We start from the raw sequence: 19,952 nt of genomic DNA on the forward strand, positions 1-19,952 counted from the left end.
GCCTGCAATCAACATATTATGGGCACCACGTTCTGTCCCCTGCATAAGCAAAGTTCCACAACACAACACATGAACGAATCAAGATTAAGTTTTGCGAAACATTTTATTCTGGGAATTCGTCTGAGGTTGGGTCAGCTGATGAATTGTCTTCCCTTCACAAACTACATTACATGCTGGTATTTGTACAAAACTGACTACCAACATCATGAAATAACTCCATTGATGCAGGCTACCATGTAGTATAAAATACGTTTCCTAAAGAGCCTGCATTGGCCTAGAATGACTGCGCTGTCCTGTTGGACGAGCGGACCGCTCTGTGTGGCAAAAGACTGGATGAACAGTAAACCTGTCAACTACGTCCAGAGCCGTAAAGTGAAGACTGTGCCGCCAGAAATGATGTGGCATGGGGTGGACAGATGGAATTTTAAGTCAACATATCGCTTCTTACCAAAGGAAATAGCCTACCACCAGCCATACTGTGCTTTTTTCATAACACGTCTTTTAATGGGCATAGTTGTGAATCCACGATTGCATATCGCTTAATGTGACATTTTGTAGATGTGTCCAGAATCGTAGCCTGTCAGACGGCTATCCGATCCAGATAGATTAACAGGAGGGAAGAGAGACCTGATCATTCGTCAAAATCCAAACCCATATATTGCATAGCTTATTTGCACTGCCTGCTGTAAAAAAAACCCCAAAAAAGATCGATTAACACGTTCATGAAACTAAATGCATGTTTTATGCGTACAAATACGACAATTTTATAACGAAATTGTCTAGTTGCATTCAGATATTGTCGGAGGGCACGTTTAAAATGAAGCGTTCATGTGCGTGATACTGTTGTCAACATTGTTAACGTTAGTCTCTGCGTTTCAAAATGGCGGACCACGGCGAGGGTAAGTGATGAATGCTAGCAAACCACAAAATGTTTTGGAGTCTACTGTTGATGTTTAAATTATTTTCTATTATTCTGTGTAAATGTCAGTGTTTTAACCCTTGTAATATGTCATGATTGCTGTTTCAAATATAAATATTGTTTTGACTCGCTACTCTAATCATTATGTCCTGGCTAGCACACCAGCTAAATTAGCCTATACAAACGACAGGCTTTTTTCAGTGTACTGTTGTACACTGACCCAGCTAGTTAGCTAACATTAGCAGATGTAATCACAGATTAAGTAAAGATGGCTACCTAAAGACTAAATTCCCTAACCAGCCACGTAATCAAAAAGTATGACACCTTGAGGATGCAGCCTAGTGTAGGACAAATGGCATATGTCATCAGTGCATGTTAGTTTTTTGAAACAAGGTTGGCTAGTTATTGTTAACGTTACTTAGCAAAGTAGCAAGTTGATCAGTCATTTTCACCTGGGGTTAATGTTATTAATTACGCTCAATTTACCTAATACACATGCAAACCGAAAATATGTATTTTAGGTTAGCCTCTGTTTTGGGAAAAAGTGAACGTTTTGACATCGGGTTGGGTAATGGATATCTACCATATAGAGTATAATACTTTAACCCATATAGAAACTTATGTTATATGATACCTATGCTGTAACCATTCACAGTTAAAGGATTTTAGGGGTCCAGAGTGTAGTTGCTGTACATTAGGTCAACTAATTTGCAGAATAGTACTTTAATCTGCAAGTAGTGGGTTCTGTTATGGGTTAGATTTCCATGGAGAACAGCCTGTTTCTTAACTGCCCACTTTACCTGTGCTACTGTATGTTACCTTGAATCAACATATCTGGCAACTGTGCTAACACAGTAGCTGCTTCATGCTCCAAATCCTAATGACATAAAATATCTCTTTTATAATAATTTGTTATGGTTATGGATTTAGCAGACGCCTTTGTCCAAAGCGACACATAAATACAAAACAACATAATAATATTTAAAATTGAACAGGGAACAGATTAAAATGTAGGTCAAATATAGTAAGGAGAATAGTTGTAGTACACAATAATATCAATTCAAGCAATAGCCTAATAAAAAGCAATGTAAAAAAGGGGAAAGGCAATAATAAAACAATAATGTCAATTCAATCAGTAATATAAAAACAATGACATGCTAAGACTACATTAAGGAGAATATCAATAATAAACAATAATGTCAAATTAATTAACAGCCCAATTAAAATAAAACAACATTATATAAACCATAACACATAAGCTTTAAACAACTAAGTATATGTTGAATAGGAATGTCTTTAGACCCCTCTTAAACGACCCAAAACTACCACAGGAACGGAGAGCACTGGGCAGTTCATTCCACCAACATGGAACCACATTTGTGATAATAATAATTTTCAGTCATATGTATTTAGCTTTTTATTCCAACAAGCTATAACATTTGTTTATTTTCAGAACAAGATGCTGAAGTTGATGATGAGTTGTATGAAGTTGTGGACATCACAGATTATGCCAGACGCCATCAGTGGTGGAGCCGCGTCTTTGGGAACAATTCTGGCCCGATAGCTGAGAAGTACTCAGTGGCCACCCAAATCATGATGGGAGGAGTCACTGGTTGGTGCGTTGTGCCAGGGTTATGCAGAGCAAAGAGACTATAACCTCAGGCTTCATTACATCATATGATATCTCACATGCCTTGTCTCTTAAACAACAAACGGCAAACAAACAACAATTAGTAGAGTCTTCCATCATTTGTGTTCCAGACAAAATAGCCATGGGTGTTTGTACATCAGTGGGTTTCGGTCTGCTTAAACATATCATATTTTCTATGTGAATTCTAAGTATAGATTTTTCTTTTGCCTAAAGGTGTGCAGGGTATCTCTTTCAAAGAGTGGGGAAGATTGCTGCCACTGCTGTTGGTGGCGGATTTCTACTTTTTGCAGGTATTGCCGCCTGTGGGACTCTGTGGGGCAAATCGCCCACTGGAGAGACTTGACAGGGTTATCGAGCTCAGTGTGGGGCACTCTGTAGCAGGGGCACTCTGTGACTTTGTGTTTCACTAATTCTGAGGGGATCAAAAAGCCGCATGGCCCACTTTGGTTAGCAACTTACATTATATTTGGACTAAATATACCAGACAGGTAACACAGGAGGGTTGTTTGGTTCAGTACACACAGCCAGGGCTGTGTAAGAAGACCTGTTATTTTTTTTATTTTATTTTTATTTTTATACAGACCAGTGGGCTGAATGTTACAACATGTTATGTGTTAGAAAACGCTTTGGCTATGATTTTTCCATTGCATTGCCCAAGACTTGAGTGCACTTAATTTACCTTGGCCATTTCCAATTTTAACATTGCTCCATGACGGATCATTTTTACTATTAAGGGGATGATGAACAAATTACTCTATTTGTAGTGAACATGATATTGAAACTTAACTAGAATTGTTGATTTCTCAGTGGAATGGTTGCTTGTCTTGTGATGGATCAGTTATACAAATCTGTATGAAATAATACCTTTTGAATATTTACAGATACATGATTTACAAATCTGCATGAAATAATACCTTTTGAATATCTACAGATACATGATTTAATGCCCCCTTCTGGCGCATGTTTAGATTGCCAATCACAGTGGATATGTACAGGTCGACTGGAAGAAAGTTGAGAAGGATGTCAACAAAGCCAAGAAACATCTAAAAAAGAGAGCTAACAAAGCTGCTCCTGAGCTGAACTCATTCATAGAAGAGGTAGGCATATCTTGACACCGTCTAAGAATGGAAATGTGCATTCTAGGAAATGTGCAGCCACCAAGCATTATATTGCCTTGTAAATGTATGGCCCTGTTCAGAGACAGGGTTTAAAAGCAAATCCAGTTGATTCCTGACAGATTAATGTGAAATAATCCTTCCTGGCTTGAAATGAGAGGCAAATATGATGAATGTAGGATCGCTTTGCAGTGTGGATCACTGCAAAAACATTTTAAAGATTTCTGTGTTTTACATCTTGATCTCTTGAACACATATAAGGCTGAATATAAAATGTATTAAATTAACATTTGTTCACTTGTAATGTATAAGCCACAGTTCTTCCCTGATGTTAAGGAATGTTTAGACAAAGTTTTTATAATCCCATTAGTTTGTTAAAGATAGGATTTTGGCTATGATTCCGGACTGATCAGACCTGCCAATCATTCTAAATTAGCTGTCTAAGGTATTATTAGTAGGTATTATTATTGACATCTGAGTACCATAACAATAACATAATTTTTGCTTCAGTCCACAGAATTTGTAAAAAGGAACATTGTCATGTCGAGCGGATTCGTTGGAGGCTTCCTGCTGGGTCTGGCATCTTAAGCATTACAGGAGCGGAGTCTGCTGTCAGTCATCTCGATCAAGAAATGCGTTCCCTTTCATTACTGTGAAACACGGTCTCATACCGCAGTATGCAGTGTGGGGCCCTCGGTACTCCACGTCGTCGTTGTCTGTGCGGCATGCTCAGTTACAAAACCCCTCTCATACTACTGCGTCTCTACAGTCAGTAGAGTTGACTGGGTGCGCACTACAAGCTGCACAACACAACACCACACAAGCCAAACGCCATTAAGATGTAGGTGTCCTGTATATTTTGGTCCATCTGTTTTGGTTGATTTGTAGTGTTGTCGGCTTAAGAATCTCATGGAAGTATCATCCTCAGCGTTGGTTGTGCTTCCAGTTTAGTAGGAAAACTAGAAATTTCCTCATGTCATGTACTGTATTTGACCATAAACAGAATCATATCTTGGTTTTTACAGTATGTGACTTGCCTTTTGGACAGTGCAATATTTGAAGTCAAATCTAATAAAGCCTATTCTTATCTGCTGTGCACAAATACCAAAATAACCTTTATTGTTTACTAATTTTCTGTTGCTCTGTTACTCTGTGCATATATCTGTAATACAACTCTGAAACAAATTGTTTTCTATGGTTTATTCTCAATGACTGCACTACACATAACTGATTGAAAGGATCTGTGTAATTGTGGGTGGGTAATATATTTGTGTGGTATGTCTTATGTAATAATGTCTGAAACATGTTAATCGGCCTATTCTACACTGAGCAATCAACAGCATTATTTCAATGTCAATTTAAGACTTGAAGGCATGGAGAAATGGGGCAGTAATATTTTAGATTACATGCTCAATGCTGAGTTGGAATAGCCCAAATGTTCCTGTTGTCTAATAGTAAATTACATTGTAACCAGTGTTTACTAAAGAATGGCACTCTAGAATATTCACATTCAAGGTTCCTGCGTTGCCATGCAACAGGATCAAACAACGCATTTGCCATAGCAACTTGTTATTGCAGTGGTGAAGGTCCGATAGAAGAACCCAAAAAGTAGCCTAGCTTACGGCCAAAATGGCGCTGCCTTTGCTGCCAGGATATTCATTTAACAAAAACGTAAGTATTTATTACGCTACATTATTCATTTTTCAATGGATTAATCAAGAAAGCTTAGGTGTTTGGATTAGTCAACTTGAATAGCACCGCCATATTGCAATGCGGTAAATATCTTAGTCCGCACGGGACTCGTACCGAACTATGCCTAACAGCTTAGTTTATAAAGAACAATATTTTGCAGGATTTTACTGTTTGAAAGTTGCGATGAGTTAATGTAATTTCTTTTTTTTTCTAGTTGGGCAAGGACAAATTTCATAAGTCACAGCATTTTGACTATTCGAATGGAGTCCCAATGTTGGTTGGATCTGAGAAGCCGGGCATTGGAGGGGAATTGCTCCTAGGCCAGAAACAAAAGCCAAAATACTCAGTGTTTCCCAAGGGAGAAAATAGTCATGCACCCTCATGGGTAGCCTTTGACAAACAGGTTATAAGCATCCTCAAAACTTTTCAACATTATTTCTATTCACTGGTAGCCTACAAAATAAATATGCCTGTTCTTTTCCCCATTTCATTATCTGCAATTCCTTGCTGCAGGTGCTGTGTTTTGATGCATTTTTCCAAGAGGTTGTGCCTCAGAGCAAGGAAGAAAAATACAGAGTTAGGAAGTGCAAAATCTACTTTTATCTGGAGGATGACACCATTCAAGTGGTGGAGCCAGAATTCAAGAACAGCGGGATCCCTCAGGGTAGGCCACTCCGTGAAGAAACCTGCCACACTAGTCAGAAACCCTGGCCTTTTGAAAAGAAGCAGAGTTAATGAGAATAACTCTTGTTCCTCTCTTTAGAGAATACAAATATGGAATTTGAACTCTTTTTTTTTTTCCATGACAGGAACCCTGATCCGACGCCACAGGATTCCGCTCCCACCTCCAAATGATGACCAATTCTACAACGTGCACCATTTCAACATCAACCAGGAGATGGTGCTGTACGCCAGGACCTTTAAGATCATGGACTGTGACCTTTTCACAAGAAATTTCCTGAGAAAATTGGGAGTGCGTATCAACCCCACTTCCAACATTCCTGAGGATCCTTATAGTAAAGTTCGTCAGCAGGTGAAGATAAAGAATATACAAGGGATATTCGAGGGGGAAGCTCTTAGGGGAATATCTCTCGCTCAATAGACACTGTATGACATTGCAGCACTATGCACTGAATACTGTATGCTGTTTTTAATTTTTCTTTGCTGTTTGTGGGCAGATGGAGGAGAGCATGAAGCCTTTGCGTCCTTATGAGAGACAGGACACTTTGAAGCAGTTCCTTGACCACGACCGCAATGTCCTGTGCTTTTACTGCTACTGGGATGACTCGTACAGCATGTTCGGCGATCCCCGAGAACTCATAATGCATTACTTCCTGGCCGACGACACCATTGAGATCCGGGAGGTCATCTACCCGAATTCGGGCCGTGACGCCACCCCTAAATTTCTTCACAGGAGTAGGCTACCCAAGGTTAGACCATCAGGGGGGTGCTTGAATGTGATTGATAGCTGTCCAGAACTTCCCCTGCTGTGAAAACTGTTCCCTACAGCGATCTGAACCCATGGTCAAAAGTCAATCGTTCATTTAGCAGGCACTTAAATATTTCACAGCCTTGTGAAGATGACTACATAACTATTGTATTATGAAGTGTAAACATTCTATCATACATCACAACAGTCCATGTGCAATCCAGGGTGTCTAGTCCATGACCTTGGTGTTGTTGCCACCATGCTTTGTCAGTTGACCCTGCATAAGCACCATGAAATGGGCTCAACCACAGCCAGGTGCAGTGTGCAACTGTGAACTCAGGAGACTGTACCAGCAAGCAGAGGCCTCCTCTGCCTCAGTGAGCATTCCCATCTCTAGCATGAAGCTTTTATCTGGGCTGACAGGACTGAAGTAACGTCTAGCCTCCCCTAAAGCACTTTTCCATTCTCCCCAGTTGCCTCCTCAGACCTAATTTATAATGAAGGAATGCTAAAGCTCAGTCTTGTTTCTCTCTCTCTCTCTTTTTTTTTTTCTTTGGTTTTTTGTTTTGTTTTGTCTCTCATTTATTATGCGCTATGCGCCTAAAGTTCTGTTGCCTTTCAGAAAATGTCATCCAAAAGGTTTGGCGAGAATCCCCTGGTGGGAAAATAATTATGTCCCCTGATACAAATTAGTCTTGTCCTTCAAGATATATTGCAATTATGGTCTCATTTAAGCTTGTCCTTCAAGACAGAACGTAATTATTTTCTCTCTGTTTTATATTGAACAGCACGCTCCTATTCCCGTAAGCCAACCAGGGAAGAAAACAGATCGCACTGTCCTCAATGTGTTCGGACCAATGGGACATGGGGGACGCTATATTTTGGATAGCCTGAAAGTAGGTGAACATGTTTTTATTGAAATAAAAGAAATTCCCATGAAAAATCTGTCAACAGTTGCTGTAATTCTGTTTGGTTGCTTTCCCTTAAAACACAAAGTAGAAGACCATAGAGTTTAAGGAGTGGACTGACAACCACAGTTTTGTGGTGTCTTTGTTTAGTTTTGTTTTTTTGTTTTGGTTTTTTTATTGTGTCTTTTTTGTCTTGCTGTAGTGGAAACCTCATTTCATACACCACTGCATGGAAGGGTCAATGTTAGTTCAGACAGTGAGAGTTCAGTTTTTTTTTCCAGCTTGTAATTCCCCACTCTCTCAACAGACTGGTGCTGTCCAAGAGAACTTCTACAAGGACTGTGACTTGACTATTGGCAGCGTCGTCAATGTTTGGGGCAGACGGGTGATCATTTGCGACTGTGACAACTTCACCAAAGAGTTTTACCGCACCAAGTATGGCATAGGTGAGTTATGGCGTTAGGATGGAGACTGAATCTTGCATTTCTTTGGCTGGAACTAGCGAGGAACTAAGGACACGTGCCATCTACGCCACACGTTACTAGAGGACCTTTATATCCTGCTAGTTTTTTTCCCTTTTAATGCCCAAGATTAAGAGCTCTCCATCTCTCATGCAAAGAGATCTCTTCTAAAATGTGTCCACGTTCGGCCATGGCACAGGAGGGCATATCAGAGCAGGCTTTTTCTCCTGCGATGCCCAGGCTAAGCTAAGGCAAAGCTTGCATTACTCGTGAACTGCCACTTGATGTCAGTAAGGCTTTGGGATCAATCACCTTATCCTGTCAAATGGAAGTCCCAACTGAAGCGCTGCATAGACTCTGACTGAACTTTAAAGCACATTTGATTTAAATAATGGCTGAGGCTTCATGTGAACAAAACCATAGGGTTGCTCTGATCGTATCTAGGATGGTTTTGTGAAATGAACTGCATCATTCTCATGGTTCTGCAGACACATCTTTGCAGACATATTTTTGGAAGCACAATTCATGACCTCCCAAATTTCCCTAACATATTTGCGGGCGTGTGAGTTTTTCACAAAGAAATGCTCATCTACAGCAAACAATTTCTCTCAATACAAGGAAGGCTATGGAAAAGAAATTCCCCTTCTTTTCCCTCAGGATAGAACCTCCGTAGAACAAGTAGAACCTTAGTGGAATTTCAGGGCAGCAGACCCACCACATAAGGGTTAAAAGGGTATGTGTGTGTGTGTGTGTGTGTGTGTGTGTGTGTGTGTGTGTGTGTGTGTGTGTGTGTGTAAGGCCCTTTGGAGAGCAAAAGTGGGCTGTGAAAGGGAGCATGACGGACGAGCGACTCTAGATCATCCTCGTCTCTCTAAAGCCACCACACATTAACGGGATGGCCTCCCAGGCCTCTCTTCATCTTCAAACGCACACACACGGTCACACACAAGGGTCTCCAGCACCTCCGTTTTTACCGGATGTAACACTATATGTGTGTGTATGTGTGTGCGTGTGTGTGTGTGTGTGTGTGTGTGTGTGTGTGTGTGTGTGGACTCCACCACTCTCAGTGCCCTTCACTTTGTCATTCTGATTGAAGGGGCTTGTTGCGTTAGTTACGGACGGTTGTAATGAATGTTAGGGAGCCGGGGTGACAGGCCCGCCCTGAAGGAGAGCCTGTGCGTGCTTTAGTCGGGGTGAATGGGGTCACGCTTATGATGGTAAGGCACTTATGGAGATGGATAACACAGAGACTCACGGATATATCCTTGTGCATTTCCTAATGTCTATGTCTCTGTCTTTCTCCATTTGTCTCACTTTCCTACTCTCACTGTCTCCCTTTTTTCTCTCTCACTCTGTCTCTCTTTCCCTGTCCTCTCTTCCTGTGTGGGTTTGAAGAGGACTTCACCCCTGTGCAGTACAAAGCTCCCCCACCCCCCAAGCCAGCCAGACAGGTGCCCCCGTATAATGGCTTTGGATCGGAGGAAGACTCCCTGTGTTCCTGCCAGAGCCTGCTGCCCAAGCCCCCGCACAAGGACTTCAAGAAGCTTATGGAGAAGGACAGGTAACCGGACGGGAAGATCCCATCTGGGGATAACACTTAATATATAGTCCAGCCATAAGAAGTCACCCAGTGTAAAAATGGCAAAAGTGAGTACAGCTCAGTCTGTAATGACATTCAGAACTTTATTTGTAACTTTTATAGCACTTTTGATGCTAAAGATAAAATACGCTAATGTCTCTTCTGCTCAGTGAATAATCAGACATTCAAACTCGCTCATTAGATACTTCCGAATTCGTGTCGGGAATGAATTTGGCCAGTACGCCGGTTATTGGAGGAGGTTTTGTTTTTGGGTTGTGAGCCACACAAAGGACTTCCAAAACCAATATCTCAGTGGTGAAATTAAGCAGTCACTGCTTTAAACCGTACTTGATGAAACTAGGGCCAAGGAATGTACCATTTTGTCGTTGTTTTCGTGCGGTGGTCATTTTTGAGGGATTTTTTTAACCGTTGTCCTGGACTTGATTCATTGTGCAATCAACTTGATTTAACTCTGCGTCCTCTCCATCTTTTCCAAGCCTTTAATCTACCTGCTGTCATGACACATTTATTATGCTAACATGGATACTCATCTATTTACCAAGATAATGAATGAACTCCTGTTAATTTAAAACAGAGTACATTCCACGGACATGATGAGGAGTGTAAGGGACTTCAGTCTATCTTTGCCATGTGTTATTTGTACTGAGCTTTTTGATAAGAGTTGCCAAGCTGAATTAGTTAGCAATTCTTCACTGCTCCTGTCAGTCACTCTAGCTTGATGCGTAATTGTTTTCTGTGTCAAGGCAAGGTCTTGAAAGTAACGTGCTGCGATTTGTCGGCAAGATGGACACCGACAATCCCATTGACAAGGAGCGAGTGTTCATCATCTCCTTCTACCTGAGTGATGACACCATTGCTGTGTTTGAGCCCACTCAAAGGAACACAGGTGAGCAGATTCATTTTGATATGCTTCAGTGCGTTCTGTTGTCTGCCAATACTGAGAGTTTTGATTGTCAAATTCAACTACCGGTGTGTGTGTGTGTGTGTCTGTGTGTCTCACAGGAGTGATCGGTGGTAAGTTCCTGGAGAGAGGCCGGGTAAAGAAGCCAGGCCAGGCTCTGTTTAAGAGTGAGATGTCCGAATACTTCACCGCACAGGACCTCTATGTGGGAGCGCGACTCGTGCTCAACAACCAGCCCTTCCAGTTGGTGGATGCCGATGAGTACGCCTTCAACTACATGGAGCAGCACGCAGAAGAGGTCAGGTTCCTGTTCAAATGTGTCTAATGTTCCATAGAGCACTCATTTACCATATATTACATATTATGTATGTTATTACGTATGAACACTTGTTATTCATATATATATTTTACAGTATACAGTACTGCTGCTTGGATGTTTTGAAAATACATGATGGAAATTTGCTTAAGGGATAATAGCTGTTAAGGTCATAAGGGGTTTATAGTGATGCCTTGATATTTTCACAATTCACATGTTATTTATAAATTGATTCTTGGCTTGATGTAATAACTCGAGATTTGCATTCATTAAACAAACACCCTTGTGCAGCGAGCTGTACAGAACTGTGTGGGCATCGCGGTATAGAGGCGCCCGTACATGAGTGTTTACATTCGCTTGGCACAGGAGCTCAGTGACCTTGGCCATTGCCAGTGACATGTGCGACAAAGTGGGCTTCAGTTTCACAAGTTACATGTACTTAACAGGGACCATGTTGACGCTCATGTTCACGCCGTACCTATAATTAGTTCCCAAGGGCCAACATTGCCACCATCCTGAGCAAGATTAAATCCATCAGCAAGGAGAAGCAGAACCAGCTTCTGGCCATGGCTGACTCTGGAGGCAACGGTTTCATCCTATACGAGCATTTCAGGTATTTATCTCTCCCTACCCTGCGTTGAGAATGACGGATAAGCTAATATAATCGGCCACAACTCCCCACCGTGATTTAGTGGCTCTTTTTTCTGTCTGGGTGGGCTAGTGAGAGTCCACTTCTAAATAGTGTTAATTTTGTCACCTATTTTTAATTTAGTCCTAGTCTTAATCTTGTGACGAAATCTCCTTTTTAGTCTTTGTCATACTTAGTCATTCAAATATCATTTTTGTTAGTCAAGTTTTAGTCGACTAAAAGTCTCGTCATTTTAGTCTAGTTTTAGTCAAAAGAAAACTAAAGGTATCTTAGTCTTAGTCAGTTTTAGTCAACACATTTTAGTCTTTTTTTATAACAAATTATTTCTGATTACCATTTGAGTCAAATAGTGTTTCACACATCTTAATTTTCCAACAATATTGTGTGTCCACAGGGCTACTCGTCTGTTATAATTACTCATTCTGATTTTTTGTCAGTCAGTATGTTTACATGCACAGGTAAGTCGAGCTTCAGTTATAGCTCGGCTGGGATTTGACCATAGACAGTAAAAGATTTGACTGGACCACTGTCATATTCGTAGACCAGTGTTTCTCAAAGTGTGGTCCGGGAATCACTGGTGGTCCATAAGCTATGACGTGGCAAAATATAATATAGATGAGTTGCTTGCAATATTGAACCAACTTGTATGTAAAAACAGTTCTACAACACTGTCTATGTAAGATATGCCAGTTTAAATCATACAGTATGAATCCACACACAATAAGCAAAGTGCAAAGACAATAAGCAAGGTGGTTCAGTGAGTAGGCCTATAGTGTAGACTAATTATAGGCTACTGTTGAAGTAGGTATAATCTTTTTTTTTTTTAGCTAGGGTTAGTTAAGTGGTCCTGAAACTGAAAAAAGTTTGAGAAACACTGTCGTGAGACCAAAGTATTAATGTTTTACTCCCCTAAGCTAGATGGCGATATGCGTAAACACAACACATTCCCCAAACAGACTCTCCATCTTAGCCATAGCTAACTTATATAGCTAGCGAACTTTCCATATTAGCTTACTTGCTAGCAAACTTTGCATCATCAGTCTAACTAGTTAAATAGTTGACATTACATGATGAACATTTTCGTATGGACATTCTGGGGGATGTTAATTTGTATGAGAGCTTCAACTTCTGGGTATGTAGCATTGTGGCATAAAGCTTAGGTAGTTATCTTGCTAACTCTAGCAGAAATCTCCAGTGTTCTTGTTCCATGTAGTTTTCGCGGTTGCAGCCACAGGGTTGCAGCAACAGCACGTAGACTAGCCTACAGGAAAGCTGTTGCGTATGAACTCATTCGAATATTTTGAAAACGTAACAGCTAGATATTCTGTCTTCTCATTTTGTAGACTAAAAAATGAAGAGAGATTTTATCTTAGTTTTTATTTCATGCAAAACATTTTAGTCTCGTCTTTTTTTCGTCAACAATAATGCATCTTAAGATAGTCTTAGTCAGTGTTTCAGGACATTACTGCCATCTCGCCATCGCCTCGTCTTAGTCATGAAAAAAAGGTTGTTGACGAACATATTTCCTCTTGTCTCGTCTGTTAAATTAACACTACTTCTAAATCCCATTATGAGCAGCCATGTGGAATACTCCTGTGGAATAAATAAGGCTGTATTGAATTGTATGGACAGACAGATGTTAATGAGTATAGCTACAGTATATATATATATATATATATATAGCTGTATAGCTAGCTCATGATAATGCCCAGTGTACAGTACAATGGCTTCATTTAATTGTGACATCAAGTGAAGTTATCTTATACTTGCACATCCACACTTCCATTCCATTCCAATTCCATTCGTAAGCTCACTAAATAAAAGCCTTTGGCCACCACAGAGGCTAATAAAAAGCGTGCCGTGCTATGCGTGGTGTTTCCCCTCAGGTCCTTGCTGGCGGCCACCGACTGCGGTCTGTCGGAGCACGAGATCATGATGCTGGGACGCAGCTACTCGGAGCGGCAGGAGGCCGAGGCCGACGTGGCCATGATGCTGGCCGTGGCGCAGGACCACCTGAGGAAGAAACACTTTGAGGCCTTCGCCGACATGGTCAGGGTCTTCACCCACGAGGACCGGAACAGGTACTGCGAATACACGCGGCCTTCTTCCCCTGAGCTTTGTCATGTGGTGAGAGTTTTGGGTGTTTTGGGCTACGTCGTTGGCTCGTTGGTATACCACAAGAGTGTCAGGATGAGTCAAGTCAGGTGCTTTGGTGGTTTTCTTCCCTCCAAAAATCTTTCACTTGGGTCATACTACTATTTCATACACACACACACACACACACACACACACACACACACACACAAACACAAACACAAACACAAACACACTCGTCGTTCACTGACATTTCAATTTGTATGCCAAGTATTCATAGATTTCTCAGCTCTCATGTGGTTCACCCGTCAACTCATTTTGACAATTCTCTTACACACACACACACACACACACACACACACACACACACAAAAGAGATCCCTTACCCTCCACACGGACACATACGCTGTCTCTCTCTCTCACACACACACACACACACACACACACACACACACACACACACACACACATACACTCAGACTCCTCACAAAGGTAAAAATAAGCGAAAAACCATCAATCTGCAGTTCGGTTCGCCCCAGATTGAGGCGCTCCGATTAGTTCCAGCGGTTCAAGTGGAGCATTGGAACCAGATGATCCCCACAGTGGGAGGCGGAGGCATGTCGCAGGCCAGGGGGGAGAGAAATGGATGGCAGCAAGCGCTAAGGGGTCAACGTGCATGTCCTGTTTATGCGGCCCGCGTGGAACGGTTGCTTATTTTCAGATTTTTTCCGAAAATGTCGTCCGTGGCGGATAATGAAGTTAGTATGTCTGCAATCGTCTTGGGCCAAAGAACAACTAGTCGCCTCGCCCCGCCTCCAGACAAGAGCCTCACACACACACACACACAAAAAAGTGAAAATAAATTAATAAATAAAAATCCTCAGAAAATTGACTCCCAAAGCGAGGGTTGCTGAAAGTATTTGGAAACCAAATGCTTCTTCAAACACTGGTACCTGTGCAAGAAAAAAAACTTTGGATTCTTACTCATGATGAGTTCATGCTCACAGAACCTATTGTTATTGTGATCCTTTTTCTCTCAGACAGCATCATTGATGTGGGGGGTGAAATTAGTTGAGAAACATTGAAGTTCTGCCATTGAAGCGTGTGTTGTTTTTCTCACCTTCTTCCTTCTGAAGGACCGGCCTCCTGTCCAGCAAGGAGGCTCGCACCATCTGCAAGGCCTTCCAGCTGCCCCTGACTGATGACCTCCTAAGGGCTCTCCTCAAAGCGTAAGACCCGGAGAGAGCTGCCATATCTCACTCTCTTCTCTCCCAGGGCCCATTTCATACAGCACATACAGTATATACTTCACCTGGTCTTCCAATGCTCAATATTCTCTTATCCTCTCGCTACAAATGTCAGGCAAACAGTATTGAAAAAATGCAGTGTAATCAGTATTAATTTGCTGTGGCGGGGATCATGTGGGATAGTTGCATCTAATTGCAGGCTGTGGTTTGGAGGGAAGACCCCCCCCCAAAAAAAGTCCCAGCAGTCTGAAGAACACTTGTCACATCTCACAAATCACACACGGAGGCTTTCTCTCTCTTTCTCTCTGTCTCTGTCTCTCTCTCTCTTTTCTCGTAATCCCCTGTGAACCGTCCCTTTCTTCTGTGCGTTCTCCTCAGGTATGAGAGGGAGTCGGGGGAGATTGACTACCACGCCTTCCTGTCTGGCATCAACTGGAGGGAGAACCCCACACCACCAGTCCTCCCTGAGGACATGCTCAAGGTGAGACAACACAGAACTACACAACACGGAATGGACAAAAGTGACCTTCCTCCATGGTCTTGCCTCCGCAATATGAGTCCTTGTAAGCACAGTAGTGTACCATATGTCCATCATTTAAATGACTGGATTGTTTTATGACAGAAAAAAACATGTTGTATGTTGTAAAACATGTCACTGACTGAATCATTGACCCCCTGAATCATGGCATTTTTTGAAATAAGAATGTCTGTTCTGATGTGTTTAAGGGGCCGTCTACCCCTGTCATGATTTATGTGAACAAGGTATCAGCCTTTTGTGGTTAAGTTAGAAGCACACAGTTAGCTTAACTTTAATCATTAGCTTACTACAACCTATGACTAACGGATGTTAATGTTTTCTCCAGTGTAACGTGCTCTATTAAGGTTTTGCACCTACGTCATAATGTCATGTGACCGTTTGTTTACAACTAGAGTGGTAGGCAAGACGCTTTGTCCATATTTTTTACAGTCTATGCAAGAATGGTAGGCAAGGCACTGCAGAGAGTGGTAGGCAAGCCTACAACAGTCGGGTTGCATAGGCTACACATAGTTACAAATAGCTTCAAAATTGAAATTTTAATATCAAATATTGACCGGGATGCGACCACTTGTGTAGGCCCTAACAGTTGGTTTTACAATAAGAAGCAAAAAGGCGACGAACGACCGTTTAGCCTACCTATCCTCGTGGTTGTGGAGGATGATCGTTAGCAGCTGTGAAGTCTTTTATTCTCAAGATAGCCTAATGGTGTAGCCTACTGTCTACGAAGACGTAGGCTAAAAAACAACTATCTATCTACAGTCATCCAAAATGAATTGCCAGACAGGCTATGAAGGGAAAAAAGTGCAGCATTTTAAACATGGCAAGATTATTTTTACCGGAACAGTTTGTTCTAATTTGTCTCGTGAAATTCGTGCTTGTGGACATCAATCACCTATCTTCTGTCCTTCTATTTCAAGTTATCATGTGTGTCATTTGATTATATAATCACAACAAATGCTAATAAATGAAAACAGAATAGGCTTTTGTGCTATAGGTTAACTTTACAGGTCACTTAGGCTAACTCCCATTATGTCAAAATAAACTGATTTGATCCTAATAGTTTAGCGATCACACACAACAACTTAACACAGCAACCTCAAACACCACTGTTGAACCTAGGCTACTGCTTCAGTCATGTAAGAAATAAGCAGTTTATGAATTATCTTTACCCGTTTAATCAAGTCCACATGACCAAAATAACAACATATTTAAAGGCTGAGCCAGCATAACAGCCTAATATAGGCGATGCTGCAATGGATAACTAATAAAAAGTTTCACACAATTAATGAACTTTATCACTCACATTCTGAGTTTTTCTGGGTGGTTATATATCCATGCAGATCGTCTTGGAATAAGCCATCGCTGTTATATGATATAATATGTTACAGGATTCATGACTAACGCCATTAATGTTATGATGCTGACTGACGCTGGCTATAACAGTAGCTTCTAGGCTACCGTTTTAAAGTCTGCTGAGTCTACTGCCTACCAAAACCTGTCGCTGTTCAGTTGAAGTTAAATGATCAAATATTGTTTGATTTTGTGTCAGCTTTCAGAAGGAAGACATGTTCCTTTCTGGTCAAATTTCACAGCTTCTAAGAAAGGCTATCGTCTTCGTGTAAACCGAGATTTTTTGAACAGAGAGGAAAAAAAGTTAGGCTACCATTAGGCTACATGCAGGTTCTCCGATACAGATCAATGCACCAAATCAGGGCGATTTTAGCGAAACAACGTTCCTGTGACAGGCTATCAAATATTGAACAATGGGATAACGTTTCATCATCACCTTTATTGATGCCTGAAATGTTGACATTGCTGAAATACAGAGATGTAGCCTACTGAGAGGCAGCTGCAGACAACGATGTTCAATGGGTTCAACTTGTCCCTTGCCTACCAGCTGGATGTAAACAAAGCTATAGAACCTAGAATACGTCACATGAAAAACGTTAATACCAGACCTAATGCAAAACGTAAAAGCATTTCATACCTTGAAAATTAACTTTACTAGTTTAACAGTTGAATTGAAAACCGAATTTTCTGTGGTCTCCTTATTTCATGCGACTGATTTAACAAACTGTTTCGACTGCGCGAATTAAATGTGAAGCCACTGCACGGCTGCCACGGTGCCATCCACTGGTCTGGCATATGCACTACAGCACTTTTAGCCGCTTTCACCTCCGTGTGTGCGCCATCCACTGGTCTGGCATATGCACTACAGCACTTTTAGCCGCTTTCACCTCCGTGTGTGCGCCATCCACTGGTCTGGCATATGCACTACAGCACTTTTAGCCGCTTTCACCTCCGCGTGTGCGTGCACAAGTTTTTTTCTTTACCGCTATCGTTAAAGGTGTGTAAGTGGTATGAAAAAATACAGCCGTTGGTTTTGTGCAGATGTGGCCCAAGTCTTTGTGAGTGACAGATGACATGATGCTGTGCTCTGCTGGACTAGTGCAGGAGGTTAAGTTGAGCAGAAGGATGGAGTGTGGCTGCCTCTGGCTTTAGAGTTTGACTGGACATCATGTTCAATTATGTTGGACGTGGCCGTTACTTGAGGTGTGAGACACAAAATGAGAAAGACAGGGATGAGAGGAAGAGAATGAGGAGAGAAAAGAGACAGAGGATGAGAAAGAAAGAGAGACAGCAGGAGGGACAGACGGAGATATAGAGAGACAAGAGAGAGGAAGAGCAAAACAAGGGGAGGGAGAGAAAGAGAGAGAGGGATATCCAGAAAGAGGGAGAGAGGGATATCCAGAAAGAGGGAGGGAGGGATATCCAGAAAGAGGGAGAGAGGGATATCCAGAAAGAGAGAGCGGTGTGCCAGAAACAGCAGGAGAGAAAGAGAGAGGAAGGAAGAGAACAGAGGTCAAGAGTCAATACGAGAGAGAAGGAAAGGAAGAAAGAGAGAGCAGTAAAGGGAGGAAGAGAAAATAGATTGAGAGTCAGAAAGAAAGAAAGAAAGAGAAGGAGAGAGAACGCCCAGGTGGCCCAGCTCCAGGCCTATGGCCATGTCCCCGGGGCATGAGAGCGAGCGAGCAAGGGGCCTGCTCTGTGTGTGTGTGTGTGTGTGTGTGTGTGTGTGTGTGTGTGGTGTGTGTGTGTGTGTATGTGTGTGTGTGTGGACGCTCCTCCTCCTCAGCGCCTCGCCTCACTTCCCCCAAATCAGCCCTGAGAAAATCCACTCAAGGCTCCGCTCCGCACCACCTCCTTTATTACGGCGCCGCAATTTAGCGTGCCGTGCCACAGCGCCGACGCCTAAGCAGAACCATCTGCGCCCGAACCACAGGGGCCAGCCGACACCAGAGCACAGAGACCGGGCCCCCGCAACGCACCGCTGCTTCCCGGCCAGCAGAGGGAGCCGGCGAGTGTGTGTGTGTGTGTGTGTGTGTGTGTGTGTGTGTGTGTGTGTGTGTGTGTATGTTTTGCTGCATGTTTGTGTGGTTGCTGCATGTTTGTGTGTCTCCCTGTGGCCAGCCTTTGGTGTGTTGTTCATTGATGGGTTCATTGCTCGTTTTTTTTTTATCTCAGTGTTGTTCTCTGTGTTGATCTGTCTGATGGCCTCTGTTGCCGGTTTGCAGCCTTTTTCTGTGACCCAGCCCAAGGCCAAACTAACGGGCCAGCCTATGGTGGATTACGCAGCCTTTGTCCAAAGACTCACTGGACAGTAAGAAGAAGAGGAGTGAAAACACTGCCGTCATGGTGTATGACTTTCAATGTGCCCCTCGTGACTCCCCAGTCCCCTTTTCTCTTTACATCCCTGTCTTCTCTTGATGATAGTTCTATTCTCTCTCTCTCTTTCTCTGTCGTTGCATTCCTTCCATCCCTCCTTGTTGTCCAGTCCCAGCCCTCTTCCTCTGGTCATCTCTGTCCATCTCTCATTACTTTCAACCATGATGCCCTGGAGGCCTAGTCGCTCTCCAACAAATCCCCCTCTGCCAAAAGTATTCCTGATGATTCACGACTCTATGAGATTATGCACTTCCTCTGTGGCCAGCAAAACAACAATAACAACAAAAATAAAATCAAACAAAAAAGAAAAAGTTGCATGTTGATTGATGATGTGGATTTGCACTGTTCAGCGGTCTCTCTCTCTCTCTTTCTCTCTCTCTGCTTTTATAAAGCCCCTCATCTCGGTTTTGTTTTTCCAGTTTGATGTGAACTGGAACGGAACTCCACAGGGCCTGGCGGTGAGGAGCGTCCACTACGCTCTCCTGCTGGAGGATGTCTTTGGCCCCAGAGGGACTACGGCCACAGAGAACTGAGCGGCAGTGCGGAGAGAGAGAGAGAGAGAGAGAGAGAGATGGAGAGAAAGAGAGAGAGAGAGTGGTCGGAATCTCAGATCTCACCTGTACCAACTGCCGGACCGCAAAGAAACATCTGACACTGTTTATTTTTCCTGCTGTAGTGAAACAAAAATACAAGCCTCAAAATCCCA

At 42.4% G+C, this 19,952-nt stretch overlaps 2 protein-coding genes across 4 annotated transcripts; both read left to right on the forward strand.

The window, feature by feature from the left end:
* Positions 1-300: 300 nt before the first annotated feature.
* Positions 301-4,870, forward strand: fundc1 (FUN14 domain containing 1). Its single transcript, XM_048239453.1, has 5 exons — positions 301-899; positions 2,373-2,535; positions 2,784-2,856; positions 3,539-3,667; positions 4,196-4,870. Exons 1-5 carry the CDS (start codon positions 881-883, stop codon positions 4,271-4,273), a joined length of 462 nt encoding a protein of 153 aa, XP_048095410.1. The 5' UTR covers positions 301-880; the 3' UTR covers positions 4,274-4,870.
* Positions 4,871-5,221: 351 nt separating this feature from the next.
* On the forward strand, positions 5,222-19,952 carry efhc2 (EF-hand domain (C-terminal) containing 2). Of its 3 annotated transcripts, none has more exons than XM_048239451.1 (15): positions 5,222-5,356; positions 5,592-5,780; positions 5,891-6,041; positions 6,187-6,410; positions 6,556-6,807; positions 7,595-7,702; positions 8,022-8,160; positions 9,571-9,736; positions 10,519-10,661; positions 10,778-10,974; positions 11,481-11,605; positions 13,528-13,722; positions 14,872-14,964; positions 15,361-15,463; positions 19,096-19,351. In XM_048239451.1, the coding sequence occupies exons 1-15, from the start codon at positions 5,315-5,317 to the stop codon at positions 19,183-19,185; spliced, it is 2,217 nt and encodes a 738-aa protein (XP_048095408.1). In that variant the 5' UTR covers positions 5,222-5,314; the 3' UTR covers positions 19,186-19,351. The 3 variants fall into 3 exon arrangements, with proteins under 3 accessions (XP_048095408.1, XP_048095409.1, XP_048095407.1); XM_048239452.1 differs by lacking the exon at positions 19,096-19,351 and adding an exon at positions 19,406-19,633 and having other exon boundaries at positions 5,225-5,356; XM_048239450.1 differs by lacking the exon at positions 19,096-19,351 and adding an exon at positions 19,666-19,952 and having other exon boundaries at positions 5,226-5,356.

This window comes from Alosa alosa, chromosome 3 (assembly GCF_017589495.1).
Source record: "Alosa alosa isolate M-15738 ecotype Scorff River chromosome 3, AALO_Geno_1.1, whole genome shotgun sequence".
Taxonomy (NCBI): Eukaryota; Metazoa; Chordata; class Actinopteri; order Clupeiformes; family Clupeidae; genus Alosa; species Alosa alosa.

Excerpts from the sequence above, each read along its gene's own strand:
- fundc1 (XM_048239453.1), top strand. Across the intron at positions 2,857-3,538 it reads GTGGCGGATTTCTACTTTTT|ATTGCCAATCACAGTGGATA; the intron begins GCAGGTATTGCC and ends GCGCATGTTTAG. Across the intron at positions 3,668-4,195 it reads TGAACTCATTCATAGAAGAG|TCCACAGAATTTGTAAAAAG; the intron begins GTAGGCATATCT and ends TTTTTGCTTCAG.
- efhc2 (XM_048239450.1), top strand. The coding sequence starts at position 5,315 with ATGGCGCTGCCTTTGCTGCCAGGATATTCATTTAACAAAAAC. Across the intron at positions 5,357-5,591 it reads GATATTCATTTAACAAAAAC|TTGGGCAAGGACAAATTTCA; the intron begins GTAAGTATTTAT and ends TTTTTTTTCTAG. Across the intron at positions 15,464-19,665 it reads TCCCTGAGGACATGCTCAAG|TTTGATGTGAACTGGAACGG; the intron begins GTGAGACAACAC and ends TTGTTTTTCCAG.